Genomic DNA, 12,876 nt, shown 5'->3' with positions numbered 1-12,876 from the left:
TCACTATGCTGATATTTTTTGCCTATCCAACAGTACAGAAACAGAACTACTCTTTACACAAGGATCACAACAAATACTAATAATATCATGTTGAAATGACAAGTCCACTGTGCTTTGAAATGGTCTGACTGTGATCTTTCCTTTGAAAAGTGGTAATACAAGACAGCAGCTTCTTTCTCCCTTGGCCACACTTTCACTAGCCGCACTCCCTGCCTTCCGCTCCTCAGCCAGACATGATTAGTGAAGTGAACAGTCTCCTCATTCTTTATTTAATGATCCATCATCACTCTATATGGGTTACTGGGCCTCCGTTTGCTCTGCTTTTGATTGTTTTACAGCTGCTCAGATTCCACTCACTCTTACTTTACTAAGTAAATGCCATTGATTTGTGCTGTTTTCCAACAGCATATAACCTTTAGCCTTAAATAGATACATTAATCTATTAATAAACTATGCCCTAGATGCAGAGTTTTATCAAGCCCACTGATTTACAGACCAGCTAAAGGACTATAAAGCATCTAGCTGTGATGTATTGGATTTGATCCACATGATACATATACACTTAAATAAATATTTAGCAACATATGAGATCAAATGAATGCAATAAAAAGGAATGTAAGGAGAGCATCTCCATGACAACAGTGAATATTTCTGTGAGAAGAGAATTGCAAACAGAGTAATAAAGTGAACAGAGACATTACTGTCAGTGCAGTTACCCTTTGTTGCATTTATTATTAAAATCAAAGGGCAAACTTTAAAACTTAATGTTTCTTTTTACTTCAAAAACTATCACCTTCAATATTTACATGCAAATATTATATAATATTACATATTATATAGTATAATATATATTTCACTCTACAGAAAATAGCAATAAATACTCCACAAGTGCTTGATGCATCACCACATTCATCAGCTGTTTTGTGAGTAAAGGTCAAAGGTCAGAAAGCTATCCTCATGATGGTTTGCATGTTACATCACATCCTGGGGTGCATTTCCCAAAAGCATCGTTAGCCAACTATGGTCGCAAGTTCCATTGAACTCAATTGGTAATGACGGAACTTGCAATGATGGGTGGCTTTGGGAAACGCACCCCTGAATAGTTAAAGTGGCTTTTGAATGATGAGGACACTAGCACCAGAGGTTCATGATGTCAGAAATAATGTTCACTGTGATCAATGGATTGAGTCAAGTGTAAATCTGCAACACTGAAAAGACATGAAAGTTGATTTACCTGTTATAAACTGGCCCTCTAAATGTTGGGTCAAACTTGCGAGGTTCACCTATGGAAATAAAAAGGAAACATCTAACGTTAATTAGGTATAAGAGATATGAGATTTAGCAGGGCAAGTCATAAACAAATATAAGGTACAGAGTACCACCCTAAATGGTTTGGTTTGTGAATGACTGGCTGTACATCATCCCACTTACAGTATACTGCTTACCAAATAAATAAATACTGTACATTCAAAAAAAAAAAAGTGAATTTTTAATTTTTCACATCAAGATAACATTAAATTTTTTTTTATTTTTGTTTTTATTTTATTTTTTTACTGCTTTTCAAATGCCTTTTATGTTAAAAAATATGATAATCTAAACAATCAATTTTAGGATACAGATTTACTAACAGCTTGCACGAGCGCAAACACACTTTTGCCTTTAAAAAACTACTGTCGGAACTTACTAAAGACACGCAGTGAAAAATGAATGCTGAAAAGGCGTGGACACAGTTATTTTTGTGGCTGACCTTATTGTATATGCATTTGTAGAAGTTTCCCTTTCAGACGCAAAATTTATGGGAGGAGAGTATTTAAATGAATCATGCAAGGTGATTTACTAAGGTTTGCGCTAGTCAATTTACTGGTATTTGCGTCATTATTTACCGCCCAAAATGAAACGCTAATTTGTGTTGCTCTTGGTAGATTGCATTGGTCATTATGGAAATGATCCAGCTGTGTCTGTGTTCTTTAATGTGCGCGTCATCAGTAGATCATGCACAGAACTTTCCACTCTCATTGGCGCTTTTTTGGAATTGCGCTCTCATGCTAATTTGCCCTGTTTAGTAAATCTGGCCCATAAATTGCTAGCTGTGAAATTGGTCAAAAATACAGTCATTTTATTCCAAAAATGTTCAAAATGTCATTTACACCACCGTCATTTTTGTCACCAAATGCTATTAAGCACAATACATTAGTCAAGATGCGGTGGAAATTTTTATTTCTTTAGGACAAAAATTCACAGAACTGTTATGTGATGTATTTATGGGTCAATGACGTGACGGGTCATTTCTAATAATTATAAAAAACAAAGATATGACATCCAAAGTATGTAGTGTAGTACAACTAGATCTCGTCTATTGAACCCAAAAGGTTTTAGTTATATTTTGCTACATATAAAGGTATTTTAAGGATTTTGAAGTGTCAAAAAGTCATTCAGTTTAACCGTCCAAAGGCCAATATCATTTAATTTGTGATTAAAATATCTTATAATGTAATAAATGTATATGTTTTTTATTCTGGCATGATTTTATAACATCATATATCAACATAGTACAAAATGGAATTAAAATTATGTGTAAAAGTCGTTGCTTTGTTATGAGAAAGAATGTCCGGAAAAATTAATTTCACTAATGTCATTCGGAGTAACCAATATAAATGGACCAAGAGAAGTCATGCAGTCAATATCATGTGACAGGATGTGACATCATTCAGACACCTGCAAAAGGCCACATGGTCGTGAAGCAAAGTAACTAACTCTCTTTTAACTATTTGAAAAATTCACGTTTTCACTTGCTCATGTCCCGAAACATCAGGTCATTCGGTACAACTGCTATAAAACATGGAAAATGTCATAAAATGTTAAAAACTTGAACTAAATATAAAATGTTTAATTGTCCTTTTGCTAGCTAGGTATCAGCCTGTTAGCATTTTTTGAAAATATCGTCATTTGGTATAACCAAAAGTGTCACTCGGTAAAACCGAAATTTGAGTTAAACCGAATGACTTTTTGGTGACAAATTTTGTCCATCTTGTAAAAAATGACAAAAGCAGTGTTAATTGATTACATCATCTCATTGATAACACTTAATAAAACTTCAAAATTAATTATATCTCCATTATGTGTTTTTTTAAACTTTTAAAAACCTTATTCGTCAATGACCCATATACATATTGGACATTTTTAGTGGACAAATTTAACTCTCGAGAGTGTGAAAATTCTGTTTTAAAGGACTTTATTTTCTAAAAGTCAACAAGGTTAAAAGTGTCCATAGTCGAAGAAACAACCATCCCAGAAGAAATGTGCTTCTGTCACATAACGTGAACTGTAGGCGAGTCGAGTTGAACCCTAGAACAGTTTACCACAGATGAGAACAAATACAAAATAAACAAAATCAGACGATGACTTGAAAAGTGAGACTCACTGACAGAACAAAGCTCGACCATCGACTAGGGAAACATGAGGTCTATAAATGCACATGAACTAATAGAAACAGCTGGGAACAATCAAGGAACGAATAAACAACAACCTACAAAGGGACTACAAACAGGCTCTGAACAAGGCAAAATGCAAACTAAAAGACTACACAACAATAGCACAAAGCTCTATATCATCAATACATTTTTAACAAACAAACATGTTACAGATGGGAAAAGAGCTAACAGGATATAGCCTACTTTGTGGAAAAATTCTCATTAAAAATGGTTGAGATTTCCCATTTCTTTTGCTTGCTATTGCTACAGTCCGCTGCTGTCAACAAGCGGATGACTGACTGCTGGGAAGATTTAAGTAAAAATGGCAGATATTTTCGCATACAGTAGGAGTAGGAAAGAAGATACAGGATGGAGATCCAAAAGCTTGCTTATGTATTCTAGTTTTATCCCCTGCCGTTCCACCTGCCAGGCTGTCTGTCAGTGAGGAATCTTTAAACTCTTGCCAGCGCAAGACACTGTGTTTGGATTATTTCTGATGGTTGTTAGTGTTCTATGACTACAAAATGCTTTGTTTTGTTTTAGCTTTTGGAGGTAAGAGGAATAGCTGAAATGAATCTGTGATTTTTTTTTTTTTTTGAGGTAACCTTATGGCAGTTATGATAATTTTCAACACAAGAAGCTTTCATTAAATATAGGCCCTACATACAGTACAGTATAGGCATGTATGAATCAGGTTTGCTGTATATTTCATTTAAAGTAATATAACAACAACAATAAACCAATCTCATGTGTCTAAACGAATCACTAAGACATCCTTATCAACATTTCATCTTCCATTGCTCTGAACCATATGAACTGCACATCCCTCCCGGTATTTCCTGAATTGTTTTTCTGCAGTTCAAATCATATTACTACCGCCATGCTGTACACCTTGTTTGAATTGGTCTGTCATCAGAGAAGTGACACTAAATCGATGGAGATGGCCGCGGCACATTTAGCGGAGTGACTGAGCATTCCATCAGCTCAGCACAATGGGCTTTTTCACCCATCAGCCACCTGTAACGCTACAGTGAGCAGAGGGAGCCTTCTGACACATGCAATCACTGTGGACCGTGGCCATAGGGGGCAAAGTAGTGTGGTGATGTGGAATTAGGGTTGCCAGCTGTTCAGTTTAATATAGCAATATGAAATCGGAAGTGTAAAATCATCCTATATTTAATTAAGACATGGCATTGTATTCCATTCAGGACACAGTTTGATTTGTATTTTACCATCTCAAAATTTTACATACACTTTCATGTAAGTTGTATGAGAGAGAATCATATTCTTAATGCATCGTGTTTCCTTCTGGAGCATCAGTGAATGATTGAACCTTTTTTAATAGTTGTGTTTGAATCCCTCAATTTTCCTCAGGGTGAAAAGATGGATCTCAAAATCATACAGTCACTGCTGGAAAGGGTTCAAATATGCAAAGATGCTGGAAAACCAAATAATTTTTGGGACCTGGAGGATTTTTCTGAAGAACATGATCAGTTTAACTGCTCAGAACAAACAAGGGACTCATGAACAACCATCACAAAACAAACAAACCAAAAAAAAAAAAACAGTCATGGATCATCCCGGTAACCAGTAACACACAGTATTAAGAATCAAGGGTATGTAAACTTTTGAACGGGGCCATTTTAATAAACTCAGCTCTTGTGGACTATATGTAAATATCTGTTATGTAAAATATCTTACTCAGGACAGTACTAAATAAAAAATAACATGTATTTTTTATGATCCCTCTTATCTTGTTAAAATTATTCACATTTTAACAAATTCTGCAAGGGGTATGTAAACTTTTGATTGACTTTTGAGCTCAACTGTACATTTATATATATATAAAATCAATAATCATATTGATTAAAAATATAACATTATAAGAATAAAGTTGTAAAATTTGGAGTTAAATGGCATAGCATTGCATGAATAATATAGAATCATTTTAGTTAAAATTTACAATAAAATCATAAATGTATGATTATAGGTTACCAATGCATTAGCTTCATCATTGCAAGAAATTAATCTGAATTCTATTAATACTGTAATATTATTTTAGTCATTTTGACTCAAGATATTACCACTTTAATCTCGTAATTGTCTTTATTCTTGACATTTATGACTTGTGAAAGGCCTATTATGAGATTACAGCTTTATTATGTTACTACTTTTCTGTAAATCTTTATCTTTTATTTTTATTTTTTTTTACAAGTAAAACTAAAATGCACACACACCTCAAATAGCTTCAATATAGCTAACTAAGGGTATCTTGACTATAGATAAGATATTTTGAAATCTTGAATCTTGAGAACACAACTTACATGAATGATGAATAGGGTTGCAAAATTCCAGGAATTTTCAAAGCTGGAAACTTTCCATGGGAAAGTTACAGTTGCTGCAATAAAAATATATTTTACATATTTACTAAATTAGAATTAATTGAATGCGAAAAATAAATAACTGTTATTTCATGTTATGACCAAACAAAATGTTTATATTTATGTTTTTATATGATACATTTTATATAAATATTATACATTTAAATAAATTTCCCAAAATTTCCAATTAATTCCCATAAATTCCCGTAAATTCCCATAAATTCCTGTTAAGTTTCCAAATTGGAATATTTCCAAAATTCCCCAGGTTAAGTTCCCGTGGAAAGTTTCCGGAAAGTTTCCGGAAATTTACCAGAAACTTTCCGCCCCTTTGCAACCCTAATGATGAAACACTTAAAATGCATGATGTCACACGGTTCAAAATGAAGAGACCTTAATTACGGGTACCCAACTCAAACCTTCACCACATGTCAACACTGTGGATCTTTTATTTGATCTACCTTTTATTTTCAACTTGCCACTAGAGCAGGGACCTCAATTATCCACAGCATGACCATCTGACATTTGATAACAATACAAAAATTGCAGTGGATATCCAGTGTAGCTGTGAATTAAAGGAGGATGGCAGCCCACATCCTTATAAATTCTCCTCAACTACCCAGCTCTCAGAGTGGAGGAGGGCTACAGTTCGAGAGTAATTAGAGTTAAGAAAGTAAAGTCGCTGGAGATGTGGCTTATGATTTAATTCTTCTCTGGCATGGGGGCTTCAGCACTACACACTAATTAAAACAAACAAAGCTAGCTGTTGTGCATTCACCTTTCTCCACAGTCATTCCTTCAGAGGTATTCAATCAATACGCTCCATTAGAGACCCCGCCACATGCAAGAAAGTCAATATCACACACTGAAAACATGCACAACACAATTCAGTGCAGTGAATGCACATTAACACACCCTCAGGAAACTCGAGACAAATGCTCAGTAAACCACTTTTAATAGAAAACTACATATAATGTGACATTACACAACTTTAACTGTATCGGTAATCCAATACTATGGCCAATATAAGTTCCAATACTGAATAATTTCTGCGATTTCTGGGGATAAAATGGGTAATTAAAACCATTACGATCATTAAACAGGCCTAAACTGCAAATTGTCAGACATTTTTTGTTATTTATTAGCAACCGTTAGTGCACGTGTTGCACAAAACATAGAATAGATGGAATAGATGCCCACACACTGATATTGAAGACAATATGATGCACAAATAGACAAATATAAGTCCCAATCCATAAATCACACAAACCATCTGGGTATTTTATCACTAGCTATGTTTTTGTTGTCTAGTTACGGAAGAGGATTAGGGCCAAGCAATAATAAAAAAATAAAACCATCTCGAGAATAAACTCGTTAAATTACGAGAAAAAACTCGTTAAATTTCAAGAAAAAAAGTCGAGACATTTTATCTCAACTTTTTTCTCGAAATTTAACGACATTTTTCTCATAATTTAACGAATTTGTTCTCGTAATTTAACGACTTTTTTCTCGGAATTTAATGACTTTATTCTCAACATTTTATCTCGACTTTTTTCTCGAAATTTAACGACATTTTTCTCATAATTTAATGAATTTGTTCTCGTAATTTAACGACTTTTTTCTCATAATTTAATGAATTTGTTCTCGTAATTTAAAGACTTTTTTCTCGGAATTTAATGACTTTATTCTCAACATTTTATCTCGACTTTTTTCTCGAAATTTAACGACATTTTTCTCATAATTTAATGAATTTGTTCTCGTAATATAACGACTTTTTTCTCATAATTTAATGAATTTGTTCTCGTAATTTAACGACTTTTTTCTCGGAATTTAATGACTTTATTCTCAACATTTTATCTCGACTTTTTTCTCGAAATTTAACAACATTTTTCTCATAATTTAATGAATTTGTTCTCGTAATTTAACGACTTTTTTATCGTAATTTAATGACTTTATTCTTAACATTTTATCTCGACTTTTTTCTCGAAATTTAATGAGTTTTTTCTCGTAATTTAACGAGTTTATTCTCAACATTTTATCTCGACTTTTTTTCTTGAAATTTAACGAGTTTTTTCTCGTAATTTAATGAGTTTATTCTCAACATTTTATTTCGACTTTTTTCTCGAAATTTAACGACATTTTTCTCATAATTTAACGAATTTGTTCTCGTAATTTAACGACTTTTTATCGTAATTTAACGACATTTTTCTCATAATTTAACAAATTTGTTCTCGTAATTTAACGAGTTTTTTCTCGTAATTTAACGACATTTTTCTCATAATTTAACGAATTTGTTCTTGTAATTTAACGAGTTTTTTCTCGTAATTTAATGACTTTATTCTTAACATTTTATCTCGACTTTTTTCTCAAAATTTAATGATTTTTTTCTCGTAATTTAACAAGTTTATTCTCAACATTTTATCTCGACTTTTTTTCTTGAAATTTAATGAGTTTTTTCTCGTAATTTAATGAGTTTATTCTCAACATTTTATTTCGACTTTTTTCTCGAAATTTAACGAGTTTTTTCTCAAAATTTAACAACTTTAATCTCGAGATGGTTTTATTTTTTTATTATTGCTTGGTCCTAATCCTCTTCCGTATCTAGTAGAATATAAACTGAAATTGAATTAATTTCTTTGTCAAGAAGAGTTCATAAACTTTTTTGCCAATATATAAAAATATTGAGACTTTTTTGTTGAGTAAAAGAATCTAAGATAACATAATGCAATTGCACCACTGAAATAAATATTATCATTGATTTTAAATTGTGTTTGCATTACTAGACTCCTTTAAAAGACACAAGGCATCCTGCACTTTAAATAATTCTGACTCTGCACATTAGGGCTGTTCAACGATAACCGTGGTTATCGTGTACAAAATAAGAGTCTGTGTTTACGTAATATATGTGTGTTTGTTTTGTGTATAATTATTATGTATATATAAACACACACACATACATGTATATATTTAAGAAATATAAGCATGTATGTATAAATATATAAATATATTTATATTTTTATATATTTAAATTATATATAAATGTAAATATTTGTATAGAAATATAAGATATTTTTCTTAAATATATGCATGTATGTGTGTATATTTATATATACATAATAATTATACACAAAACAAACACACATATATTACGTAAACACAGACTCTTATTTTGTACACGATAACCATGGTTATCGTTGAACAGCCCTACTGCACATGGTGTCTAGCACAACCTCCCTGCTATGTTCACAACAACAATTATATTATAACTATAGACATTATATACATGTTATATAAATACTTTACCATCACAGGAATAAATTAAATTTTCATTTTCATTAACAATGTTAAAAATAACATTTCAGAATATTAATGTTTTTACTGTATTTTTTATCAAATAAATGGAGCAATATATCCAATATAAATGCATGTTCCAGATACACTTCATTTTAACATATTTTAATAAAAACTTTACAGATCATGTTTAAGTCATTTCAAGTTTGACATGACATAAAGTGGTGATATCCTTTTTTTTTTTTTTTTTTACTTCTTAACTAGTCTTCTCATTAGCACCATTATTTATTCATTTGGACCAATTCTCAAATACAGAATGCACACGAAAACAAGAGGCGGGATTTATCACGTGAACAGCCAATCATATCTTGATGGAGACATTGCCTGCTCTCACCTGACTTTTGCATATTTTTCCTCAGTTACCCCCCACCAAACCCACAGCACACTTTAGGTGGTCTGTTAAAACTCAATGGGCTCAGGGGAGGCAAGAGAGACGCTGCTTCATGGTGTAACGTATGTAACTTTAAGCACTAGTGTCGTTGTTGGACAGTGTCACTTTAGAAAAATGAGTGATTTATACACATTTTAATGTCATATTTCATTATTTATTTTGTGAATCTCAGCCATTTCCACCACTGTATTTATATATGTATGTATGTACTGTATACACACACACACACATTCCAACAAATTACATTCAATAGATGTACACAAAAAAATCTTTATGAGTACTTCTTAGCATGGCTCAAAATACATCAGGCTTATTCTACTGTGGTAAACATACAATGGATTTGGCTCAGAGCCACAGCATTAATGAAAGCCCAGGAAATCCTGAGTTTAGCGGGGCTTCAGAGGTGCATGGATGGGCCCTTTTATCTCTCTGTTTGGTGGAGTGGGCATCCCGTAGGCACTCAGAGAATGAGAGCTGCTCGTTACAGTCAGCACTGCACATGACAACCACTCATAACATCTTTATTCTTAGAAGAAGCTTCACTATAGTGTCTCTACAATAGCGTTTGATGCACAGCTGGAGAGATGGACAACTTTTGAAGTCTTTTGAAGTTTTTTTTTTTATATTTCACAAAGTAACTAATTTAAAAAAATGTCTATATTGAGAACGATAAACACAAAGCTCCAGTCGCACATGTGTTGTTAGAAGTATATAGCAGGTTGTTCCTCTGTTTCTGTTTATTAGCGCAGAGCTGTTCTCATCATTACCATCTATCATCACTGCTCAACTTCTTCTTAAGGGTCATACACACTGACAGCGAGGCTGCAGAGGCTAGCCTAAGGAGGTCTATAACACCTGGAGAAAGCCATCCATTAGTTATCTCAATGCTTCAGCTGCTGCTAACTCTGGAAGTAGGCAGTTTCAGTTCTGCCATCTCATGGGTGCTCAGTTCTGCAGCCAGGTTGTTTTGAGCCAAAAACCTGAGTTGGAGCTAACAGGGCCATGTTAAGCAGGCAAACATTGTCTTTTGGTTCAGTCACCGAGGCTGTGAATGAAGTTAATGGCTGAAAATCAATAGAAAATCACCTTGGGAGATTAAAATGGATGCATATCTCCAGTGAACTGCTGATTCATTTTCATCCAAGACTCATTGCTCAATGTTAAGTACATGGAAATGACATACAGTGAGTCTCAAACTCCATTGTTTCCTCCTTCTTATATAAATCTCATTTGTTTAAATGACCTCCAAGGAACAGGCGAATCTCAACATAACACCGACTGTTACCTAACAGTCGGGATCATTAATATGTACGCTCCCAATATTTGCATATGCCAGCCCATGTTCAAGGCATTACACCAGGGCAGCCAGTATTAACGTCTGGATCTGTGCAGAGCTGAATCATCAGACTAGGTAAGCAAGCAAGGACAATAGCGAAAAATGGCAGATGGAGCAATAATAACTGACATGATCATTGATATCATGATATTTTTAGTTATATTTGTAAATTATCTTTCTAAATGTTTCTTTAACATGTTGCTAATGTGCTGTTAAATGTGGTTAAAGTTACCATCATTTATTACTGTATTCACGGAGACAAGACTGTCGTTATTTTCATTTTTTAAACACTTGCAGTCTGTATAATGCATAAACACAACTTCATTCTCTCCAATAGTGTGTAATGTTAGCTTTAGCCACGGAGCACTATCAAACTCATTCAGAATCAAATGTAAACATCCAAATAAAAACTGTACTTACGCGATTAGACATGTTGCATGACGAACACTTTGTAAAGATCCATTTTGAGGGCTATATTAGCTGTGTGAACTTTGTTTATGCTGTTTAAGGCAAGCGCGAGCTCTTGGGGCATGGAGCACGAGATTTAAAGGGGCCGCGTACCCTGAATCGACGCATTTATAATGATAGGCAGTTAAAAAAATGAATAAAAAAAACACTATGGGGTATTTTGAGCTGAAACTTCACAGATACATTCAGGGGACACTTAAGACTTATATTACATCTTTTGAAAACATGTTCTTCGGCACCTTTAAGATTTCTAAATATAAGACTAAATTAAATTAAAAATAAAACACTAAAAACTAAAGTCAAATTATTTTAAATGCTACATGTGAATTCAGGGATCATAACATTCTAACGTCTTTTGAAGCATATCCAATGAATCAGAACAAAAAAACAAAAACAAAAAGAATAAGTAATATTTTGAGTCGTCATACAATTGTTTTTCCAGTGCCTATATGTTTTTTTGTTTGTTTGTTTGTTTGTTTGTTTTAAAGAATGAATTATTGTCAATAAGACATCACAACGTCAAAGGCCCAAAAATATGCAAAAAAGCTCCATACACAAAAGGAAGCAAGTAAAAAAGACTGTCTGCATTTGCCAGGGATATAAAGGATTCGTGGAGTGAGATTTGTAAACACTACACCACTCCATCCCCCACTTCCTCTTATCCTGTTAAACAGGCCCAGTGTCCCTGGGTACCTTGGAGCCGTGCTCAGAGACAGGATTGATTACTGTGGACAGGCTCACACCAATCCCACTGCAACCTGGAGGGAAAACCCTAAGCAGAAAGAGTTTACTTCTGTTGTACAGGTGTGCTTGACTGATTTCCTCTACAGGTGAAACTCTGGCCTGTCTATTGATTTGCTCACCAGAACTCTGATGTAGAACTGAAGGGAGCCACAGGGGCCATATGGAAAAGGAAACCCAAAATGACCTCTCTTAACAGCAAACAATCAATAGAACATTGAAGTGACAAACAAAAATAATTCTTGAAGTAAAAAAAAAAAAAAAACTTTTGGAAAACTTACTAAGCAAATATGTTTGTAGGACTTGTGTACAAAACATCAGATACAAGAATTATATGAGCATTTGCATAAGGAGCCATTGTAACTGATAAATGTCCTTCCCTGTATCTTAACGCTCGCAATCTGCTAGGCGGCTCCATGGAAACAGACATTTAATTCATTCGGGAGGCTTAATTACATTAGCTTAATGTGTGCCACTGCACGGATCTGCAACAATTTAGATGGAGTTAGACAGTTGATATTTACCTCAGCATTAATAACAACGAAATTGAGGTTTAAATTGGGATCACTGGGTGGCAGTTATTAAAGGGATAAATCATAGAAAATTGAAAATTCTGTTATCATTTACTAACTCCCATGTATGTAAGATAGTTTCCGCTTTAGAGAGAGAAAAAAAGTCTACTGTACAATACCGTTCAAAACTTGGGGTCGGTATTTTTTTTTTTAAAGAATTGGTATTATA

The 12,876-nt window shown here is 33.6% G+C and overlaps 1 protein-coding gene across 2 annotated transcripts in view; it reads right to left on the bottom strand.

The window, feature by feature from the left end:
* slc44a5a (solute carrier family 44 member 5a) overlaps positions 1-12,876 on the bottom strand; it is a 109,238-nt gene that overhangs the window by 40,897 nt on the left and 55,465 nt on the right. For both annotated transcript variants that reach the window (XM_048164387.1, XM_048164388.1), the window contains exon 2: positions 1,235-1,283. In XM_048164387.1, the coding sequence (XP_048020344.1) occupies positions 1,235-1,283 (49 nt within the window). The remainder of the gene's footprint in view (positions 1-1,234; positions 1,284-12,876) is intronic.

The sequence above is a fragment of the Megalobrama amblycephala genome, linkage group LG17 (assembly GCF_018812025.1).
Source record: "Megalobrama amblycephala isolate DHTTF-2021 linkage group LG17, ASM1881202v1, whole genome shotgun sequence".
NCBI lineage: Eukaryota > Metazoa > Chordata > Actinopteri > Cypriniformes > Xenocyprididae > Megalobrama > Megalobrama amblycephala.
Note: the sequence above shows the minus strand (reverse complement) of the source record. Positions and strands in the feature narration are given on the sequence as shown.